The 24,209-nt window shown below is 39.0% G+C and overlaps 1 protein-coding gene across 3 annotated transcripts in view; it reads right to left on the bottom strand.

The window, feature by feature from the left end:
• dnmbp (dynamin binding protein) overlaps positions 1-24,209 on the bottom strand; it is a 40,577-nt gene that overhangs the window by 7,622 nt on the left and 8,746 nt on the right. Inside the window, exons 1-5 of one of the 3 annotated variants that reach the window (XM_016661900.1) lie at positions 17,146-19,026; positions 2,835-3,052; positions 2,150-2,246; positions 1,804-1,951; positions 705-722 (exon numbers count right to left, since the gene is read on the bottom strand). In XM_016661900.1, coding sequence (XP_016517386.1) covers positions 705-722; positions 1,804-1,951; positions 2,150-2,246; positions 2,835-3,052; positions 17,146-18,772 — 2,108 coding nt within the window. In that variant the 5' untranslated portion in view covers positions 18,773-19,026. Of the gene's footprint in view, positions 1-704; positions 723-1,803; positions 1,952-2,149; positions 2,247-2,834; positions 3,053-17,145; positions 19,027-24,209 lie in introns of those variants that run through there. The other 2 variants (XM_016661898.1, XM_016661899.1) reach the window with 2 other exon arrangements.

Consider the following 24,209-nt stretch of genomic DNA (forward strand, 5'->3'; position numbering starts at 1 on the left):
GAACTTGAACATTTCTGAATTTGAGTCAAAGAAATTTGAATTTTCAAACTTAGAGCTTCCAATCCAATACATTTCTGAAATTAATCTCAAAATTTCTGAGATTTTTCTAACAAATATTTTGAATTTTGGAGCCAAGAAATATTCCTGCATTTTCTACAAAATTTCAGATTTTTTTATTTTTAAACTTGGAATTTCCAATCCCAATTTTTTTTTTTTTTTTTTGCCTTTTCTACAAAATGTCTGAATTTTTTTGGCAGTAATTCACTTCTTTTTTTTTTTTTTTTTTTTTTTTTTGCCTTTTCTACAAAATGTCTGAATTTTTTTGGCAGTAATTCACTTCTTTTTTTTCCCTATGTATAATGGCCCTAACATGACAGGAATTAAATCCTTTGTTTTCTGTTTAACAAATCGTAACTGACATGCAGTTCCTCTTTCAGTCCTGTAGGTGGCATTGTTTCCCAGAATCAATCTCATGCTGCCCGTTTCGAACAGGAGGACGTATTACAGATCCAACAGAACCACAGGAAACACATGCAGACACAAAGAAGCAAGTCTGGATTCAGCACAGCTGTTTTTAAAGGTTCATTTTCACTTTGAGCACAAACACAGAGGCCATTTTTAAAGGAGGGTTAGTGAGCAGCAGACATGCAGTCAGGACGGCTCCCAGGCTGGAAATCATGCCGACATTCATTAAGTAGACTTACTGATTTCGGTATATCGCCCTGTTGAAAGGAAAGAGGTAGAAAGATAACATAAAAAACTGTGTTTAAAGTGTAAAAATGATGCAAGTCTTTATGTTGACAGATGTGACAAAAGCAGTTCTCAAACAAGAGATTAAAACTAAACCTGAGAGATTAGGAGTTACAGATTTCTCATTTAAAGTTGGGGCAGAAGCCCAAAGAAGCAGTAAAAACATTGGATGTGGGTAACATGACCTTTTCAAGTCTTATAAAAACATTCAAAAAGTATTGTTCGCATGAAGGAGATAACTAAAAGTTACAAAGTGATAATAAAAACGTCAACTTTGGCCTAGATACGAACGACAGTCATTTTCCTTTTGTTTACGGAGCCGCAGCCTCTTTGTTCCAGCAGCTTCCTGTTCGCAGATCGAGCGTTTGTCTTCAAACGCGACAATAATTCACTGAAAGTCAGAAGTCTGCTGAAGAAACTGAGTCACAGACGGTGAAACCGGACAGGAGGAACGAGGCCGGGCGCATTCCTGGGCTTCTCCAGATGACTGACGCCAGAAAAACTAACCACTGCAGCTCTGAGCACGCCGACGTCTTCAAATGAACCAAATATTAACCGGAACTGGACTATTCTTCTGCTATGATAAATCGTCAGAACCTTCGGGTTTTCTAAGTGGACTTAGGAGTAGGAAAATATAAGATCTGAATCCTATATATGCTTTTTCCTCGTCTATAAGATCTGTTTTCTGAACTTGGAGTAGTTCAGCATTAATAAAATCAACATAAACAGAGCAGTAAGGTGTTTTATCATGCAGTCTCCAGGCAGAGTTTGTTACATCCAGGGTATTCCTTGTTAGCATAACGCAGCTGTTAAACCTCAGAAGGCGGGTGGATGATTCCTGCTGCCGATGATTTAAATCAAATGATTGGATCAAGACTATAAAACCCACAGCAGCCACTAAACCAGGCGTCTGTGTGGAAGGCCACTCCTGCTTCTTTTGTTTCTTTTAATATGAATGAAGTGCAAGTTCATTCATAATTTCCTTGCAAAAGTCAAAGGTGAAATTTAAAATGTGATCTTCTCCATGTTTAAGACGCCGTGTCCGCCGCTCACCTCAGCCTCTCCAGACACTCCAACACGTGAGCCTGGATGCTTTCCTTCTTCTCGTAGCTCTCCAGCAGGGAGATGGCGTCGTCGTGGTTCTGGCAGTACAGCTTGTACACTTCCTCCAGCTCAGCTTTGAAATTCAGAAACACGACTCCTGACAGGACAGGATGCAAAAGTGTTATGAAATGTGCTTTGTCTGAACAAAAAGACAAAAATAAGGGTAAAAATTAGTCTAAACGGGACTCGGAAACACTTTTCAAATGGCTTCCAAATCTCGTGAAGCCGGTTAAAAACAGGAAATGTGTTGAGCTGTAATCAGAATTTAGAAAAGACGAACTTTAACAGCCCTTACCTACGGATTCTGATTCCTGTAGTCGGTCTAAGAGCCGCTTAGAAAGCTCAATCACAGAGCTGATGTTCCCAAAGAGCCCCTCAAAGTCCACTTCCACCTGGTGAGGTAATTTACTGGACCATTTAGATCATTCATGAATACAACAAAACGTTATATCTACAGTAAAAATCTAAATATTAGAAAGATTAAACTTTTAGAAAATGGTCATGTAACTACAATGGAGCATTAGGGCCACGCTAAGAAAATAAAAATAAAAACAAAAGGATTAAGTCAAAATAATACGACTTTATTCTGGTACTATGACCATTCCAGTAATATGACTTTATTCTCATTTTGATTTTCTTCTTGTAGTTTTTAGACTTAAGATTCATCAACTTTATACTTGAAGCATTATGACTATTCTCATAAATTAATGACTTTATTCTCATAATTTAAAGACTTTATTCTCATAACTTACTGACTATTCTTGCAAAACATCTTTATTCTTGTATTATGTACACTTTATTCTCACAAGTTTATTCTCATGAATTTATCATTTTACTCTCATGATTTTATGTCTTTATTCTCTTAATTTAAGGACATTATTCTAATAGTATTCTGACTATTATCAATTTAATTTTTTGTATTTTTCAGTTTCCATCATACGTGGCTTTATTATAGTGTTTAAATGCTGTTGAATTTTTACCTTCCTCTCCTGCAGCGGCACAATGATCTCATCGATGCACATTTGCAGGTCGTTGACGTAGTCCTCCTCGGTCTGCAGCAGCTCTTCAATGACCTTTGACCTCTTCTCCAGCATCCTCTGCTCGGGGTCCTCGGGGTCGGTGCCGGCAGCGGGGGCTTCGTCAGAGACCGGGCCGGAGTCCACGGGTTTGGGCTGCTGCGACGACAGCAGCGTCATCTCTGGAAAGTCAAGATTAAACCTCTTTAAGATTCACCTCTCGGCTGATATCTGAGATTAGACAGGAACAAAACAATCGGCTTGTTGCAGAAACAAAAGGAGGAATAGTTTCCCAGCCCACGTATCCACTCGTTTGTAACCAAACAACCCTGTACCCGCTCCGCCCCAAACTCCTCGCCTCGTCCCGATAGCGGGTCGGCGGCGGCGCTCGTCTGTGGGGAGGCCCAGGACTGAGGGGAAGGCCTGGATCACGCATCGCTGCCTTTCATGAATAGAGACAAAACCAAAGTGGACTCGGGTTCTTTGTGAGCGGCACAATGGGTTGTGACAGCGACCGCAGACTTACGGTTTGCTCTCAGGAACAGAGCGAACTTTAAAGCTTTTCAGGATGCATGTGCTGCTCATGCATGCTGATAACTGTGTCCAATCCGTCTGGATGAGGTCAGATCTGCATCAGGGAGTTGTTTTCCAAACATGAAAACAGATTCTGGTGGGAGTAAAATATAACAAAAAAAGAGACACATTCAGAGAAAATCCAAAACTCTGAATCAGTGCAACAGATTCAGAGAAATTTGGGCCAATTTGGGAAGAAGAAGCAACGAGTTCTGGGTGTTTGAGCGGTTCGAGGAGGAAAGTCATGAATTAAAGTCCTGATAGAACCACTGCTCTCCATGAAGAACCTTTCTACTGAAATCCTGGAAGGAAGAAACTCCCAGAAACCAGAGACGCACCGATCCAAAATCAATATCCAAACCAGTATTTAAAAATATTCTGGTATCGGTGACAATGTGCCCGATCCACAAGGGCAGATCTATTAAGTCTAATTCTATACCTTATTATTTATTTTACATTATATGTAGAATAACTAATTACACTTTGAGCCACTTTTTGTTGCAGTTTATTTTTTATCAAGCTTGTTTTCGTCAATCAGTTTCTATAATATTTATTTTAAATCGGCTGTTATATTCCCAATTACACTCATTGAACAGAGGAAAGTTGTGTTTCTAAATGTTTTGAACCAAACTCATGAAGCTTTTGGTGCATCAGTGCAGAGTTATGAGATAAAAAATGCAATTCAGCTTTTTTATGTCTGCGTTTAAAAAAAGAAAACCTGTTTTTCTGTATCGGATCGATATCGGCGGATTCTAAACCTCAAATATGGGTATCGGTATCAGTAGAGGAAAAAAGTGAATCGGTGATACTCATAGGAATGCAGGAATCTTGTAAATGAGAAAAAACATGTAATCAACAAAAAATAATAATTTTGATGTCATTTTAACATATTCCACTGCAAGCGAGCTCTTATTTTGTAATTCTGTATTTTGCACTAAAACGTCATTGATCTGTTTTGGGTCAAATAACTAATTTATAACCATTTAATAATTGGCAGCAACAAAAATGAATTTTTGTAATCTATAATTTGTTGTTTATTCAATAGAAAATGTAGCTTTTGATGTTTTACCTTCTGTTTATTACAAGTTGGCAGAAACTGTTCCCTCTATTTTCTACCAGATGTTTAAATTCTTGCTGTTCCAAACTAAATCACCAATAGTTTTAAACAATCAAAGCATTCATGATTAAACAATGTGAATAGAGTTTGAGACAAATTGTTTAAAAAGACATTTTTAAACAATTTGTCTCAAACTCCCATAACCACTTAGATGTCAGTAGTTTGTGATTAAAACGAAACGATTGAGTGAAAATGCTTCAGTTATTCTATAGATTGTATATTTGCAGCAAAAGTTACCGTTTTATCCAATCTTATTTGACATTTTAATGTCCATTTTACAAGTTTTAATGAAGATTTAGGTCAAAATCTTTATTAAACGAAGGCAATACATGAAAACCCAAGAGATTAGTAACCTGTCTCATCATGTTGCAGTTTATATCCAATCTGTAATCTTCAAAGCTGGACAAAAACATTTAAGCTTGTGCAATGAGAGATCTGTGTTTGAACTGAGCAAACCTCAGTGTGGAGAGATTAAATGGAGCAGAGACCTGACCCAGACAGGACCCGGGTTCTGGGCACGGGTCGGTGCAGACTGAGCATGTGCAGGTACCTGCTGCCATGGCTGCAGGTGACGTCACTCATCTCCTTCGAACAGATGCTGTCAGAGACTAACGACGTTAACTCTGCTCATCATCCCCGACAGCAACAATGTCGCTTCCCCTTTAAGTATCCAGAACTTGGCAGGTCACAGGTAGCAAAAATTCAACCTTTTCCAACTAATTGTTGGTCGTTTTATCACACAAAGGCACAAATTATCACCAGAACAATGCAGGAGGTTTCTGATCCGCTCCCTGCTCCCGTGACTTGGCAGAAGCTCAACTCAAATGAGCTTTTCTCGTCGCTTCAACCCGACCGGCCAGCACTTCCTCCGCCGGTCAGAAACTGGTTCACTAATTGGGTTTCTTTTTCTTTTCTGTTTTTTATTTAGAAGTCACCCTGCAACCCAATGCAGAGGGAACAGAAAAACAATGGACTCGGTATCTAATTGGGATCAATCGCCTCATTCCCACGTTTGGCGTAGAACGAATCACACGCTCCGATTCACAGTCTTCTAAATATGCAACAGTTTCCATCAGAACCAACCTGGGAAGGCTCGTTTTGACCCAGTTTACCAGAATCTCTTTGTTTTATATAAACTCACACACAGTGCACCGATTCAACAGCAGTCATAAACTATGTTTATATTCAATTTTAACTAATTTCTGCGGCAAATTCTGTACTTTCTAATTCATTTTGCAGTAAAAATAAATTGGTAAATTAATTTTCTGACAGTTTCAGTGATCCAGTCTGTATAATGAGGAATCGGTTGATATTTTGTAATCGTACTTCCTGTGATTTCCCGGTTATAGCTGACTGAATCCTGAACAGTAAACACTCGAAACGGCAACAGAAACAGAACAAACTGTACTTTATACAACATGAAACCGAAGCAATGGTCTGCAGTTTATCATCTTTCTTTATCATCACAAAAAGGAAGTTTGTCATTGATGCCTTTTTTTTTGCTTTCTATGTAATAAAAACTTTAAGTCTGAGCATATCTGGACGTATATAAAACACCAACATTAAGATAAAATAGACAAATCAGTACATATGTTAAAGTCTTTACAGTAAATACATAAAATAAAATATTTAAAGAGTCAAAAATTCTATAAATATAATTTATAAATTGAATGATTAATGAAATCTTATATAATTGGATCAAAATAAAAAAAGTAACTGAATTGACTATATATATTGAGTTTAATGAGCTGATAAAGCTGATTAATAAAATTTACACAAGGAAATTAAAAAAACAAGAAATTACACGCGTTTCATAAATTAAATGCAATCTATGTCCTATTTTAAGAGTATTACTTAATTATTTCAAACTGTATACAGTTGTGGCACCGTTAGGCCTCCGTAGGGTTTCAAGTCATCATGTGTTACATATAATCTAATTTACTGACATATAAAATTTTTTATTCTTTTGTTTTGAAAAAAAAAATCAATAAAAAATGTAGAAGTGAGAAATGTAATTAGGAAAGAAAATTAAATGTATATCTGTGCAAAGAGAAAAACAGCAGAGATGGATAATAAACTAAACAACATAATTTATATTTTAGACTCCAGCCAGATCACATGGATGAAAACATGACAGTAAAAGATGTTAATTATTGCCTAACTTTTTAGTAATTTAAAGAAAAGTATTAAAAAAGTCTGATGGGGCCATTTTAATTTGGGCATTTAAGTGTGGTCATTGTAAAAGTCGGGAAATAAACTGCAGATCTTAAATTTCTAATAAATTTAAATTTATTAGAAATTTAAATTTATTTTAAATAAATTTAAATTTATTTAAAATAAATTTAAATTTAAAAGTTGACAGACTTTTAAATTTAAAAGTCTGTCAAACCCTGTGAGTCTTAATCATTTGCTCACACACTCAACCGATGATTTTCACCATTTCCAAACAGCACAGAGTTGAAAACGTCCAATAAGAACAGCACATCCAAGTTATTTCATCATATTTGACGAGTAAAACCGGAAGCAGCTCCGTTTTACAGAAACGTCCAGCCTGTCCGGTTCCTTCGACTGGTTGCTACGATTCTCCAATCAAACATTTCCACTTCTCAGCTTACAAAAGCAAGGTGTTTTCTAGAAGAGTCACAGAAGGAAGGGCAGAGTATCTAATTGCACCATAAAGTGACGCAAGACAGAAAAAAAAACAGCAGCTCCTCTGACACGAAGCTTGACTCACCTGGTTGTCACACCTGGTGGATCGGCACAAGTCATCAAGGCTTTATCAGAAACTAAACTCTGGTTATCAGCAGGAACTTATTGCTCACTGGGATTTAAGGTAAATGTTAAATCATTTTTGTTGAAGGTAAATATGATTAAGAAATATCTGATATTACCTTCACTGTTTCTTGTTTCTCAGAGAGAGAAAAGTGAATTTCCGCCCACCTACTGCTCTAAAATCAACACCATCACCCGTCCTGCGATCGGATTTAAAGTTTAAAAACGCCAGAGGTCCAATTACCATGAGAATGGATGGGATCCCTCCATCAATACACACAAACACACACCAGGGAGGACAACGCTAAGACCCGGACACAGACTTCAGTAGCAGGATCCATCGTTCTGTTTGATTTATTCAACTTCTTTATTGATCAAAGCGTGAAAACAATACAAACAGGAACCAGAAGAAGCTTCCAACAGTCTGAAGGATCCACAAAACTATTCAAGATGTTTAAAGCAGAATTATTCAGTAGTTTAATGGAAAACATCAGTCTAAAACCAATTTCAGACAAGATTTTTATTGGATTAAAATGTTGATAACCTTGGGTAGATTATATGAACCTCAGAAGATCTGATTTTATTTTTAGTGACCAACCATGATAAAACCATTCTCATAATCCACTGGATATATTTTATCTCTATTGCTATTTTAGTTTGTTTAATTTTTATTTCTTACTATTCACTTATTTCATTTCTCATCCCGAACGTTGTAATCTTTCTCTGGGAAACAGAATTAAAACGGATGTTTAATTTATCATAAAGCACAGGTCTACTTATCTTTTCTTCTCAGGTACTGAAATTAGAAATATAATATTGTGACTATATGTTTTGTAAAATTCACTTTCCTCGGGATCAACAGATAAAAGCTAAAATAAAGGTAAGAAAATGTTGCAAACCAAACTATTTGGTCATATTCATGTTAAAAGCAGTCGAAAGCTTCACATGGAATCATCATGTTGAGTTTATTTTATATGATTTGCTGTTTTTTCCTCTTGCTCTTGTTTTTTTTTCTCTGCTCCTTCCCTGCCCTGATTGCTCCGTTTTTGTTGTGTCTTTTTCTATATTTTTGGAGCCTTTCTTTGCACATCCTCCGAATCTACAAATTATGGATCTGGTCAACCGATTTCTCAATGCAATTGATCAAATTTTCGACGAGAAGTCTGGGCACAGGAGAGCCCTCTTGTCCTGAGGGGACACACCTGGCACGATTCATGATAACAGGATTTCTGCTGTTTGGAGCTTGTGGATTCCTGGATTATCGACAAATTTGTGACGGACTTGGTCGAACTAGCAAACCCTCGGACTGCTGGTGTGGACAGAGACAAGGACTCTAAAACTCACTAACAAGTTGGAACGACCAAACTAATTTGGATGATTGGGAACTGAGATGTATCGGAGAGACATTAGGGAAGATTGAAATTTATAATCTTCCTGACCTAAAACATTCTGTTTCTGACTTGGCTTCCCCCGTGTGGCCTTGGAAGGGCTGCATATTTCCAATCTCCTTAAAGATATGTAAACACAACGCTCTTCTCACCTCCTGTTATCCATGCAGCTGTGGAGCTGAGCACTCCTAAGGACATCATTCCTCGATAACATGTTATCAGACTTCTGCCGAGAGGCTGAGCAACATGGTTTCATGACCCCAAGATGTCACCGCCTTCACTCATGTCTTTGTTTTGTCTGAATGTTGCCAACTGCCCCAAAGTGTCCTTTCCTCTTTTTTGTTTTATTTTGTTACAAACTGTGGAGTACTCTCTATTTAACCCAGAAAAGGATTATTTTAGTTTATTAGTAATATTAGAAATTGTGGAGTACGCACTATTTAGATCAACATTATACAGCCCAGAAATGGAATTAAACCAGAGGAAACTTAGCAACCCTGACCAGGAGCACCTAGTTTACATACTTTAGATCAACGTTAGATTATTTTTCTTCTTTTGCTTTTTCCTTTAGTTTGTTATTTTGTTTGTATTTCCTTTTAATTCATGTAAAGCACGTTGAATTGCCTTGTTGCTGAAAATGTGCTGTATAAATAAAATTACCTTTACCTTTCCTTAAAGAGATTTATTCACCGTTTTACTTATCTAAGATACACATTTTTAGGAGAATTATTGTTATTACTGTTATTCTGAATGCTTGTAGTTGTGATAAAGAACCATCATCAGGCATCACAGGAAGTTTTCTGGACCTTATTCAGCCAGGTTTGATCCAGTCCAGTCCAGTCCTCGGATCGAGCCGTTTCGTGTTTCACAAGCTGCCATCACCTGACAGACTGAACTCCATCACAATTAGGAAAAAGTTATTAAACTTACCCCCCCGACCCCCACCACCAAGTTCTCCTGCTAAAAATACACCTAAACATAAATTTTTATCACTTTTAAAGCTAAGCCAATCCAAGTAATCTCATTTCTGTCGTCTAACGCTAAAGTTTCGTGCTTCTCTGCAGTCGACCTGCTGCAGAATCAAACGTTTGGCCCGCATGCGACTCTCTAAGGTCACGAGACAAAAAGTGCCTGTGTGAGTTCTGCTCCAAAGTTCACTGGAGTGTGCACACGGTTGCCGCGGTAACGGGGGGGAAAGCAGGGGCCCTCCTCGTATCGGGTTTGAGGGGTGTGGAAGCTGGGAGCGGCTTTCTCCCAAAAGATCCCGCTGGGAAACTCGGCCGAGACCAGAAGCTGGTTGGAAAAATAAGCCCAAACATGATGCCGACGCATCCAAACTGATTTTCATAAGAACCTGCAAGCCGCGGCATGCAGCCAGTACATGATGCGGTCCAAATGGTTCCCAAGACTGACAGGTAAAATAAAAAAATAATAAATCAGTGCAGAATTTAGGAATGTGTTTTTGGAAGTAGATGTTTGTGTCATTTCCCTGCAGACAACTGGAACAATAAATCCCATCTTGTTCTGCAATCATCTCAGGAAAATAAAGAGAATCTACTTAAATAAATCCTCTTTGCTATTGTCCAGACTGAATCATGACCGTTTTAGGAGGCAGGTCTGTTGACAGCAGAGTTTGTCTAGTGGCAAACTGTCCTGTTTTTCTCTTTTAGGGTCAGATGCCAAAGGGTCACATTCCTGCTCCTATGCGAAACTTCCCAGGAACCAGTTTCTAACGTTTACCCCGGGGCTCAGGATGCAAACATGTTGTATTCTTCTTTAGTCTTGTCAAGTTCTTCTGATAAATAAACACAAATCACCACTAAACTGTGAGGAGAATTTATAGTTTTCAAAGTTTTATGCAAATAAAAATCTTAAAAGTGTGGCAGGCATTTGTATTCAATCTCATTTTACTCGGTTTCCTCCTACTAAATCCAGTTCTTTTAAAAATAGTTTTAATCTATAACAACTTTCAAGTTTTTTTTTTAGATAAGCAAACGCACAGTAGCACTAAACTAAGAAATGTGGGGATAATTTGTAGTTTTTGTTTTTTCTGAATAAAAATCTTAAAAGTGTGGCATGCATTTATATTTAGCCTCTTTTTACTCAGTGTTCTCTAACCAAAATCCAGTTCTTTTTCAATCTTGTGAAGCTACAACTTCTAAGCCTTTTGTGATAAACAAATAAAGTAGCACTAAATTATGAAATGTGAGGAGAATTTATGGTTTGTAAAGTTTGTTTATTTTACAAATAAAAATCTTAAAAGTGTGGCATGCATTTATATTCAGCCTGATTTTATTCAGCTTCCTCCAACAAAATCCAGTTCTTTTCAAAATCTTCAGCTACAACAACAAACTTCCAAGTTTTTTGCGACAAACACAAAGTCGCACAAAACTGTGAAATGTGAGGAGAGTTTATACTTTCTTGCAAATAAAAGTTTTAAAAGTGTGGCATGCATTTATATTCATCCTCATTTTACTCAGTTTCCTCCAACTAAAATTAAATTTTGAAAGGCGCTATAACCAGTGTTGAAGCCAAACTCTATAAAAGCAGGGCTTTCACATGACCCATGGGGTGTTTAAGATGAGATTTTCTCAAGTGGGCGACGCTGCGATTTAATTACCACCCTGAATTATTCAAATGCTGCAACACTTGATCCAAACAGCGTTTAAAGGCTGGGATCGCTTACTTCTTTGAAGCTTCCAGGTTCGCATTATTTGACGATGAACAATATGCAATTGCTTCAAGAGACCATCAGTTTTGCATATTTACAGAGGGAGCTAAAAGTTGGGCCTCCTAATACCAAGGAAGCTGCAACGTCTTGGAAATAAAGACAACAAGGAGGATCTTTAATGTTTTAGGCCCCACAAGTGACTCAGGACTGCGACTTAATATGACACAGTGGAGACAGTTCCACCGTTGTTATGCATCTGAGCACAAGTCACTTAAGGTTTTCATCCATTCTTTTTCTCATCTCAGCATCTCCATACATGAGCAGGTTGCACTAACAGCAACACTCTTCAGTGTGTAAGTTGTCACTGAAGGAAAAAGACTCCAAATTCATCATTTTGTACAACAAATAATCAGACTTTTAGTGGAGTTTTGTCGTTGCCATTTCGTACTTTTGCAGTTTTGATAATTTCATACTTTTTTTTAGTTTCTTTTAGGTGTAAAAGGGAAATATTTGGTGCAACTGTGGACTTTAATAATTAGATAAGAAAAAAATATACACAATGTTTTTAATTATTGTTCTTAAAGAGAAACAGAAATCAATAAAAAATGGGGCACTGGAAATCAATCACAAATCTTTGATTTTGCTTATTTTCTCCAGAAGTCCTGAAGTGGTGCAGGTTTACAGAAACAGCTAAGCATGTTCTCATTTTACTTGTGGGAAAAATACCTGCAGTACAAGCTGTGTAAGAACAGCTGGAGCTGACTAAACATGTCAGATTTGATCAGTTCCTGATTGCTGGACAAGTAGAGACAGACGCATCCCTTCCGGCTTTATCAGCTTCTATAAAATCTTTTGCTGTCAGTTTCCTCCTCTCCTTATTTCAAATCACAATTAGTTTTCCTTTCTAAACACAAGCATATATTAACTACCTTGCTAAAGAAAAGACAAAAATATCAATTGTACATCACTGAAAATCAGATTAACAACAAATTAACTAATTAATTTGAAACTAATTTTTAAAAAAAAAAGCTACAGTTGAAATAAAGTCATAAGTTCCTCCTCTAAATGTGACAAATACGCTGGTCAGTAACAAGTTCAGCTAATCAAAATGTTACATTTTCAAATCTGAAAAAATGTTTTGTCTGACAGGAACATACAGTAACCCAGCACTGCCCCTCCCCAACATGTTGCTGAACACTTCACAATCAGAATTCCTTTTATTTTAAATGTGCAGGAAGAAGCACAATAAAAAACAGCAACTCCAAATAACTGGATAAAAAAATAAATCTTTATATCTCAACAAATACAGCAAGAACAACTAGGAAGTTAAGGAAAAATAGAACCAACTCCTTCTCTTGGTTACTGAGCTAATTTTGCTGTAAACTCACTAAGAGCAACAAGCAGCAGACTGCAGGCTAGTTACCTGGTCAGAAAACAAACCAGTGTCACAAATTAATACAATGTTCTTTCTAATAAGCTAATTTAGTTGCCCATCAACTTATTTAGTGGCTGCTTCTTCCAGTTTTTACGCATCAAAATCAAAATAAATGTTTCTTTTTCTCTTATATAAACATCATTGGATCAAATGAAATTCTTTTTATAATAAATGTCAGTCCAGGAGAAATTTCAAACAGCATAAGAAACTTTAGCTACAACAACGTTCCTGCTTCTCTAATGACAATAAATAATGTGAATGAGAAAAACAATTGTGTGAATTTTGACACCGGGTTGATTTGCTAACATCGTATAACTTACCTCTAAGTAGAACTGACCTAAATTAACCAACTGTGTGAACGTTTCCTTATCTATATAAAACTAGTCACTAAGGGACAAGTTCACAGGCTGTCTGTGCTGAATGTTTTCCATGTAACCTTAATAAATTACAGATAACATCAGGATTGTTGATGCTGGTTCCAGTCATGTAATAAAGGACGAAGGAAACATTAGAGCCAGAGTTTGCATGCAGAGACATTGGAAATAAACATTAGGCTTATATGGCGTTTACTTGAATTTATAACAGGAGAAATGATCAAAAATAGGAACATACCTGAATGTTTAGAAGTGGCATCACAGCTCTAATAAAATAGCTTCTTCTAAATTAAACTCTAAAGCAAAGTTTTTCTGTGGAAAACAAATGTAGCTTTTTATTCACATATTGTTGACTTATTTTGTTAGATTTATTTTTATTTTCCCACAAAATAAAAATATTTTATGGTTGCTTTACAATCAACGAATACATTTAGTTAATTATGAGCTATAATAATTATGAGCTTCATCCTCGATTTATATTTAAGACTCTTAATTTGAAATTAGAAAGGAAGTAGTTCTTGAGTAAATAAGGTCGATAACTACGTTGGGTTAAAAAAGTATTTAAGAAGCTTTCACTACTTTTCTGAAAAGAAAAACATTGACAGAAAAGATAAAACATTCTCTGGAAAAAATACTGTGACTGGCATCAACGTTGGCCGTTCCTGCTGACCATTTCACATAGTTTATAATAAATCTGAACTGGATTTGATCATAACTAATTAAATATTATTTTAATTTACTCAGACGAGGCCAACCTTTGACCTTTAATATGGCTGGTTTCTATTTCTGACAGCTTAGAGGGTCTAAATCTTTGTCTTTGAACATGTTGAAGGAAAACCTGCAAACTCTCCATGCAGAAAACTTCACTTTTCTAAAAATATTTAAATCTGGTCTCTTCTGATAAAACCCCCAAAAATCTAAATAAACGCTTGCAGTAAAGCTCACAACTAAGACGGAAAAGCATAAATGAAATCATGTGTGACTCATCCAGACGTGAGTAATGTGAATTACTTTCTGCCAGTCATCAGTGAGATAAGGCGTCCTTAAAGCAACGTTGTCAGACGATTTGAGATTTTATCCTCAGATTTCCTGTCTTAGCTCACCAACCCCACCTGCCTGCTGCCCACCGATGGCAGCAACTAACCCGGGATTACAGCAGATAACACGGCACTAGCTGCTGGATCACGGACGGATGACGACACATTAATCACACAAAGGTGCCTCAAACTCTGCCAGTGCACAAAAAGTCGACCGATAAAATCCTTACTTTAAAACAAATTCAACAAGTTAAAATGAATGGAGAAGACATTCATAACTAACAGGAGGAAAATTATTAACTGTCATGTTTGGAGAGGAACAGTTCACTTGTGCAATTGCAACATATTGCATTGACCTTTATGGAAAATGCTTGCACGTTTTTTAAGCAACTGTGTAAATATGTTTTAGAACCTGCAAAAGCAGCACATGTATTCAAATTTGTAACATTAATTAAACTAAACTGATGCAAGATTCAACAGGGAAAACATGCAGGGTAAAAGATAAAAGCCTCCAACATCACTTCAATGTCACTTTAAGCCCAACAAGTCCTGCAACAGGATGGTCTGATGTTATTTGCTCTACAATTTAAGAGCAAACCCCTGACTGAGCTGCAACAGTTTAACAAGATTAACGGATGACAAGACACTGCACAGGCAGGCGCGCACGCCTCTGTGCGATCTGAAAGATGCCGTCAGCTCTCAAATTAAGCCTCCTAAGGCCTAACTAGTGCGCACACACACACACACACATATATATATATATACACAAACACACTCGTGCTGCAGCGAGGGAGTCAGGTCAGTGCTGGACACCGCCAGGCACCAGACAGACCCCCACCATCCACTCACCATGCTGACGCTACGGATTAGTACTTAGACTCCTTGAAAGAGTATGTGTGTGTGTGTGTGTGTATGTGTTTGTGTGTGTGTAGCTTGAGAGGGCTTCTAGGTAACTGGGGGAGGGGGTCATGGGGCGCCACCTGCTTCATCTCAGACACAACAATGTGATCCAAGGAAGAGCTCCTTTGTCTTTGTCCAACTCGTCATGAAACAATCCCACACTGCAAACTTTCCTGTGATGGTTTGGTCGCGATTTCTTTACCCAAATCCAAGGAAAAGAGAAATGTTTTCTAACATTTCAATCTTATCCTGTTTGGAGTAAGTCCAATGTTTGTAGTTTGCCATTACCAAAACGAAGATTTAATCCCAAACTTGAATGTCAAACATTGTTTTCCTGTTTTTACTGAACAGTAGAAAAGCGTCAGGTACGCTTAATCTCACTATGATGCTCTAACATAAAATCCATCTTCATTCTCATCTTTCTATCACACACAGTGAAAATCATCAGTCAAAACTGACTGTTTTATACGTTAGCATGTTTATATATTTATCTGTATTTATTAGGAAACGATACTTTTCAGCTTAAAAACTAAAAGAAACTCGCACCATGATGCTTCCACCCCCACACTTCAAAAACACAAAATCGTACCAAGTATTTCAGGTCCACTTTTTAGTGCACATATCTTAGTACACTTGAAATGAGACAAAACTGGCTTATAGATAACTTTTCTACAAGAGATAGGAGTTTGTTTTAAGTCAATAACTCCACAGTATTGATGAAAAAGTGCCAGTTCCTTTGGCAGATCATTTCATTTCACTCAAGTTTGGTTTTATTAGACCACAGCATCTCCTCTCACCAAGTTCAAGGGCATTTTAGACAAACCTGGACGTTTTCTTTGGAAAAAAAATGCTTATGTCTTTCAATCCTAGTGTATAACCCAGATATATAGAGGAAAAGGGAAACTATTTTCACATCTTGGGCATATTAAGCTCTTTCAGTTGAGCTCTTGGTTCATCAGATTGTATGTAATTGATGGCAGGTGTGAAGCTGAATTAAAATACCAACAAAGTAGTAGCTTAAAGGTGCTTCTTTTTTTATTTTTAATACTTTTACTTAAAACTTGAATAGCACAGGAAGGCTGTTGAGGACTTGCTGACACCAAATATGAAGTTTGGCTTTGGCAAGAAGAAAAAGTCTCAACAGAATGAAATGTTTAAATAAACTGAAGTAAAAAATGCTTAAAGGATGCATGTCCACAGCCCCAACTGTCTGGGACAGCAATATCAAGGGCAGCAGACGTTTGTGACAGCTGACAGCTTTATGTGTCACAATGTTTGGACTCCGAGTCACAGCCTAACAACAAACAATTCCCAGTAACTTTGTGTTCAAAGAGCCAAATTTAGCACCACATGTGTGTAAAATGGGCACAATTTGCAATCCGTTGCTGTGTAGAGCTAGTTTTCAGGGAGTCTTTCTGAAAACTAAAGGTAATAAAATAAAAGAGTGACCATTCAGGCGCGCAGAAACCAAACATACTAGTTGCGAGCGCACACACAGCCCAAGTTATTCGGAGAACGACAGTAAGGTGGAAACCCACAGATGCAGAGGATGACAGAGAAAACAAAAACTGAGAACCCACCAAACCTGTTCTGTAGGTTCTTGCAAAATACCTGACAGCTCACTTTCTACTGAGATACACGATACTCTCTCTCTCTCTCACACACACACACACACACACACCTTTTCTGAGTGCCTCTATGGTGAGCGTGGCCTGTCAGCACTCTGAAGCCCCCCGGCATTGATTAGAGGAGCACATCTGGAGGTCACCAAGGACAGGAGAGTGACTGTCAAACTCGCCTGTTCTGTTTTTCTTAGTTGGGAATCTTCATCTGGCTTCTGTCTCAGAATTCCCCCTCTAAATTTCCATCTCAAGGTTTACCTTATATGCTTTATAAAGGCGTCAGACTTAAGTTATACAAATGACCTCATCCACACAAGTGCCCAACATGTTGTGCAAATACAGGATGTGGATCACCTTCTCTCACATGACAACATCTTTGTGTTTACCTTGCTTTTGTCTCCTGGTGGTGGCAAACGGCGACTTTCGCAGGGAGCTCGGCGCCGTCTTCCTGTAGAAGCTGTTCCTGTCCAGCGACCCCACATATACGGGCTTCTGATTCTTCTTTGAGCCGTTGTTGCCAGCGTTCGACTCGTACCCCCTTTCCTGCTCGTCGCTGTGACAGTACATGATGGGATCCTCAAAGGACTGTATTTCTCCACGTGCAAGCTTCTCATTCTGCTGCTCAACCCATTTTTCGCAGTGTGTCCAGCGGTCTTTTGCAGGATACTCCTCATAATCAGGATCCACAGATACTGAACGCAGATTTCTGAATCTCTCTCTGGCCCGATGGTGGGGACGCTCCTCTTCTCTGGACTCATACCGGTCCTCATATTTCTGGTCGTAGTAGTCATTGTCCTCTCTTGTTTCGTATTCCCTTCGTCCGCTGTCTCGTTCATCTCCTGAATCCCTGGATCTGTAGTTGCGATTCCTCTCCCTGTATTCCCAGCGCTCCTCAGGTTCAGAGTCATACTGGGTCCTTCGTTTACTTCTCTGTGCTTCCTCTCCTCTCCGGTCGTAGTCATCCCGGTGTTTATAGTCATGATCCCGTCGTTCGTATCGATCCTCTGCATAGCGGTCAGAGCGACCGTTCCTGGATTTTTGTTCTTCGTAGTAACGGTCCTCCTCTCTGTGCCGGTAATGATCTTTTTCTCTGGAGCGATATCTGTCCTTGGAGTCATAATAATCCCGATGCCGGTCTTCACAGTAATCTCTGTCCCACTGATTGTCTCTGTGGGCGTATTTGTCTTTGCGATCATGGTAGTCTTCATATTGATTGCTGTACCTATCATCTTCTCTACGATGTTTCCTTGTGTCATAATACCTTTCTCCCCTTTCTTCATACTGGTCTTTGTATTTCCTGTCATAACGATACCTATCCCTGTTTCTGTCCCTGTAACTGTACTCTTCAGAGTCTCTCTGCCTCCTGTGGTCGTACCGTTCAGAGTAATATTCATCTTCTCTATCCCAATCATCCCTTCCATCCCTGTCCTCCATTTGTCCATAACCTTCATGAGTCCTCATGTCATTTCTGTCCCTTTCTTGAGGAATGTTGTTCTGGAGGTTGTACTCGTCCTCCGGGCCTTGGTAAAAACAATGTTTTCCCTTCCATTCAGAAATCCTCAGGTCCAGGTGACCGTCTTCTGACCGAGGGTGGAAGTAAACATCGTGGCCCAGAGGTGCCTGCTGGTGGAAGACATTGGCTTGTCCAACTTGGGCCGGCCACGGAGCTTGAACATGTCCTGGAGACGGTGTTGGCACACCAACTGGAACCATCATCCCACCAGGCACTGGCATATGTCCAGGTGGAACCGGGCTTGCAACTAAAACTGGCCCCTGTGGCGGCCCGGGAGGAAGGACTCCATATCCAGGATAAGCAACCTGTTGCTGCTGGAGCTGCATGTGATGTAGCTGCTGCAAGTGCTGCAAATGGGCCATCCGCTCCTGTTCCCTGGCCCAGCCGGCGTCCCCCAGCTCCTCCACGCTCTTCCCTCTCCTCAATGGGACGCCAGCTGCTGGGTTCCAGTCCCCTGGGCCAAACATGACCGGGTTCCCATAAACAGCTGGGCTCTTCATGGCTCTGCTTGTTCAGAAATCAGCCAACCCAGGGCCGATGAGCTCCTCTTCAGTGCGGCTTGTTTTCTCTCTCCAAAATCCTGCATTCCATAACAAGGCGCCGTGGGAGACTCCACCTGCTGAGCATATTGTTTCTAACTCTCCCACTTGTTTTCCCGTGTCTCCTCTTCACTCGCCTCCGCAGGACTGCCCGGCCAGAGCACCTCCCAGCCCTCGGTGCAATTGAAACCTGCCCTCCCACATCTACCTCAGCGAATCAAGGAAGGAGGGAGCGAGTGTAGGGTTACTGAAGGAGGGGCCTTCTGGGTTAATGATTCAGAGCAGTCACATGGGACGAGGATTAGCCCATCAGCCCCTCCCAGCGTCTCTACCAACTTGGACCTGTGTTTCCAACAGAAGTTTGTGTCTGGAGTGTTTCTTTAATAGATTATGGGGACAAAACACTTGGCAGCATGAACAATTTTGCATATTTTCTTTGCTTTTCTGTTTCTGTTATCCTCAGCAGCTCATTTATCCAACCCTTACCTTTGACTTAATCTCTGCAGCTCGACTTTGCCCTACAAGTCAGCGCGAGACAATCATTTACAGACAAATGTATCCATAAAATTTTTCTTGAAATACACATTTGGGGCTGTAATCCAACTCTGTCTGGGCAGAGGGAAGTAGAAAACTACCAAAATAACAATTTAAACAGCATGTAATATAATCAGGGAGAGGCAATTAGTGCAGAGAGCAGGTTTTTGAGAGCACACAGCCTGATTAAGACGGTGAAAAAGTAGCTGCTGGCACGTACAATGAGCTATTGTTGGAGACTGTCCCTACTTTCAGAGAGACACAATCTTTTAGTGTGAGAAAAACTCGATCCTATTCATAAGGGTAGAGTATATAATACAACCTGCCCCCTCCCTTCACTTTCACTCTGGCTGAAAGAGGTGAGAATAGAAAGAACACGCTTAAAAGACAGATAAATTCACACCAACGCTCATAAACATATGCGTTTAGTGTCAATTAGTAATGAAACCAAACAGCCTTAAATATAATTAGGTTGCTCCTAAATGAAAACGAGTCTTAATCTATCATCGAATATATATACACAATACCACTTTTAAATACTAATAGAACAATTTACAGAATCTAAAGAAGCAAATATAAAATGTAGCAAAAGTGAAGATGCATGCACATATTCAATTTTAAAATGAAATACAGTGTGCTTCAAAACTTTGCAAATCCCTTGATCTTCTTGAACAATATGTCGCAAATATATCGTCATCGCAGTATCAGTGTGTGCAATATTCATATTGCAAAGGCCTGTTCAGAGTGCAGCAATGGTTGGCTAATAGATACCAAGTGTTTTGAACTTCTTAGGTAATAATTAGCTGGAGTCTCAGCAAATGCTCACACCGGACACAAACAACACCACCCAAGATGCTAAAGGTCAGAGTGAAGAGAGCACAGACGAGAAAGAGAGGAAAGAAGAAGAAAAGGGACATACCGCAACTAATATCTCCATTTTTGTGCAATCCCCGAGAAAGAAAACCTTGAGTTTGACATATATGTTAAACTCAAGGCCCAGGGGCTAATTCTAATAAACACCACAGCTTTTTGTGTGGCCCTCAAGAGTCCAGGTGCCAAATTACATCAACCAGTCCTCCCAATGTCCTGAGATTGTTCACGTAAAATCAACAGAGTCCCACATTTTTTCTCACTGATGCAAAACTGCAAATTTTCCACAAAAAAGGTAAAAAGCATGAAAAACATTGGGTTTAACTGACCACTGACTCCCTCCTGTAGGTGGCAGTGTTTTGAACTTTTGCAGCTCTTAGTTCGCCTGTGGTCGATGTGACGATTATCGTCAGACATAAACGTAAATATTGCAAAACTCCTTTAAAATTTTTGCAAACCAGCTAACTCCACAAAATGTATTGCAAAAAAGAATCGCAGAGGGACTGAACAAAGTGAAAAGACGTTTAATTTTAAGAAGACAGCTGTTTATTAATATCTTAACAGTTTGTTAATCGGTTTTATCAATGCATTCTGGCCCTTTAAGAACATTCATGATCTTGATTTGGCCCAAAAGGAAAATGACTTTGACACCGCTGCCCTGCAGTGAAATTATTGATCAACAAGGCATCTTACAAATGATTTTTGTTTGTAACAAAAAATAGAAAACCACTTCACAATTATGCAATACTATTCCATAAAATACATTAACTTTGTCGTGGCAGAATGTGCAAAACTAGATTACAGACAACTGGAAAGCACATTGTTCTCCTTTTAAATGAACCTGCCTAACTATCAGTGATCAGCATCTCAGCTTTCAGCAGCACAACGAGACCGAAACTCTGTGCTTGTGTTCACCTTTCAGCCGTAGGAATGTCAAACACAACATTCCTTTCATGTGGCTGTGTTTGCTAATACACCTGAGGTTTTTCAGGAGCTGGTCAACACTCATCAGTGGAAAAAAAAAAAAAGCGGTGGCGTGGATAAGGTCAAAAGCTGCAAAAGTGGAAAACTCAGGAGACGAACCTGAAAATGAAACAGAGCTGTAAGCTTGGGAGGAGGATTTTTTACTGTAACTGGTTAACAGAGTTTCAGAGGCGGTGAGAAAGAGAAAGCAACCTGTGGTAAAGCGCAAATGCCCAAAAAACAAATGCAAAGCACTGAAACATCAACAGTAATACAGTCAAAAAGAAGTGAACAGCAATAATACATGGCTCTGTTAAAGATGATCCACTTACAGAGACGAACTTTCTGCCAATTTAAAAATGCAAACTTTTCCATTCAGTAAACACATTACACCTACAGGTCACATTGATAACATTTTTATTTTTTGGGGGCGGGGGATTTGGTTTGGATGGCTTGAGTGAGGAAAAAAAAGACTTGAAGTTGGTTGTTTTCAGTATCAGTGAGAAACTATTTGACTATTTGCGTGGAGGTATGTCAGTCATTGACTCAGGTTGCTACTTAAAGACTTCAGTAGAAAACAGGAAGGCCATAATGGTGCGTTCACACCAAGCGCGTTTTGAGCGTCAGGCGTGTCTGGTTTAAATTTAAAGTCTACGTGGAAGCGCACTGGAGGCCACTGCAGCGCGTTTCGAGCGTCCAGCGCAGCGCGATTTGAACCGTTTGAACCGTCCATCGTGTCTGACGGACAACAACGGCTGGAGCGATTTTGACGGGTCTGGCGCGCCTCGATGCGCCTCCACGCAGACTTCGAACGTAAACCAGACGCGTGCAGCGCCAGGTGTAGAACAAAATGTCAAGCGTCTGCATTCAAAGTGCACACGCATCAAACTTGAAGCGTCTGCTTTAACTGTTAAACTGCCTTTAACATGAGGTAAAGGCAGTTTAACAGTTGACGCACATAACGCGTTTGGTGTGAACGCACCATAAGAGTGCAGCAAAGACTGATTGCTTTATCCTTTTGAGCTTTCAAATTCGGTCTCTGCTAGATGTGGAAACATTAGCAGCCTTGTGAAAACATCAAAGTTAAGGTGGTGGATTGTCTCTAGAAATAGAAAAAATATTTCAAATTCTGTTAATTATTCTTCATAAATACAAATCAGCTAAATTTAGTTTTGAAGGCCAAAACTTGAGTTCTCAGCACAGTCTTTGTTACAAAGTGTTATCTAATCTAAAATCATATTTTGAAATGTGACTAGAAGTAGTTCTGAGTTGTTTCTCGGTTGTGATGATAAAGTTGGGTATTAAATTTATAGTTCCTTTTTGAAGTGGTGATGCAAATTATTCGTCTCCATGGACTTGATGAAATATCACACTCTACTACCTCACAGACTCGTAATTTGACTTTTTGAGTAACGAACCACTCATTTCAAATGAAGCAAATTCCACTTTTATTTTGACCGTTGCGAGCTGTTCACACTTAGAAAGAAGTCAAAACAGCTTAACAGTCGGTCCCTCCCCTTGTACCTGTTCTCCTTCTCACTCAGTGGCGTAGCCATCATTCTCGTTAAGCAACTGGTCAATTGATTTGATTAGTTTGTGAACATTCAACTCTAGACATCAGGGGAAAAAATAGGTACCTTTGACAAGATATGAACAGTTTGTAAGCATAATGTGACTTTTTATCCGCTAACGACGCAGGACATAGATTCTAAGACACAGTTTGACTGTTCAAATATTTATTTTCTTTGTCAAACAAAAACTGTAGAATTAAGCTTCACATAGACTAGTCAAACCTAGACTGAATTATTTAGCACCAATTAGAGATACCTTAAAACAGTTTGAAATCTGTTAAATCTTTATTTATTGAAACAAAAAGATTAATTGTTTTCCAGAAAATTGGCTAATTATCTAAAATCTCATTCTTGTGAACCCAGCGTTGTGTTATCCTCTCATCTTGTCAGCTGGACGCATCGGCAACAAAACTTTGATGTCCCCATATACGTGGTTGTAAACAATTCAAATGAAAACTCCTGACAGTTTGACCTACAAACTAAATATCACCAATAACACAACTATTTTGTTTGGCAGATGTGTCGATTTCATTCAAATATAGTTTGCTAAACTGAGTAAAATGATGGCATATGTTAAAAATGAATTTTACATTTCCCTGCTCTTTGTGAACAAAGCTGTTATATTTCAAACTACAACAATCAAACTCAAAGTGTGGCACCGTTTTCAGGCCGTTTGAGGACTTTGAACTGCAGGGAGCTCTGCAGGCAGGGCCCAGCGTTTAAGTTACTCTCTGCTCTGTAACAATAAGCTTCCATTGTGTCTCAGACGTCAGAAACACACCCAGCCGAGGCACGGACAAACACTCCCACTGAAAGTGAATTTGTGCCGAGGTATTTTGGACGCAGTGTAACAAGTTTCCCCAACAAAGATCCAGTGAGGATTGTTGATGCGTACACATCTGTGATCACGAAAAATAAAATAAAGCAGTCTGTGTCTCTGCCACAATGCAGATCCTAAGCTTTTGTGCCTCACTTTTATAATCAACATTTCAAACACTTCACAAATTGCAGATCCCGACAAAATCTTTACCACATTTCCACATCAAGCAGGAAATGTAAAAGAAGACAGGAGACTTCATGTATGTAGAAAAGGGTGTACAGATTTCTGTAGAGACATAAATGATTGGAATCTGTGGTATGTGGATGACTGATCCTTCAAGGCACCTGTAGCTACGTGACCAGTTCAAACATTTTTTATTAATCCCAGCGTTGGTGAGCAAGCCTGGGAAAACAGAAATACTGTTTTCTAATCCAAGTTGTTTCCTTGCTACTACAGCAAATAAAATAAAACTTTGTTGTTGGGATGTAAATAATACACAAAAGAAGCTGAAATTCTACATTTTCCGCGTGAAAACCAAAACAATTCAGTTTAGACCAGAGATCTGCAGCCTTTCCTGTCCAAAGAACCATTTTGTCCAGGCAAATAAAACTATTAGAGATGCAAATGCTGCAGTGCATTT

This window comes from Poecilia formosa, unplaced genomic scaffold (genome assembly GCF_000485575.1).
Source record: "Poecilia formosa unplaced genomic scaffold, Poecilia_formosa-5.1.2 Scaffold348, whole genome shotgun sequence".
NCBI classification, from domain to species: Eukaryota; Metazoa; Chordata; class Actinopteri; order Cyprinodontiformes; family Poeciliidae; genus Poecilia; species Poecilia formosa.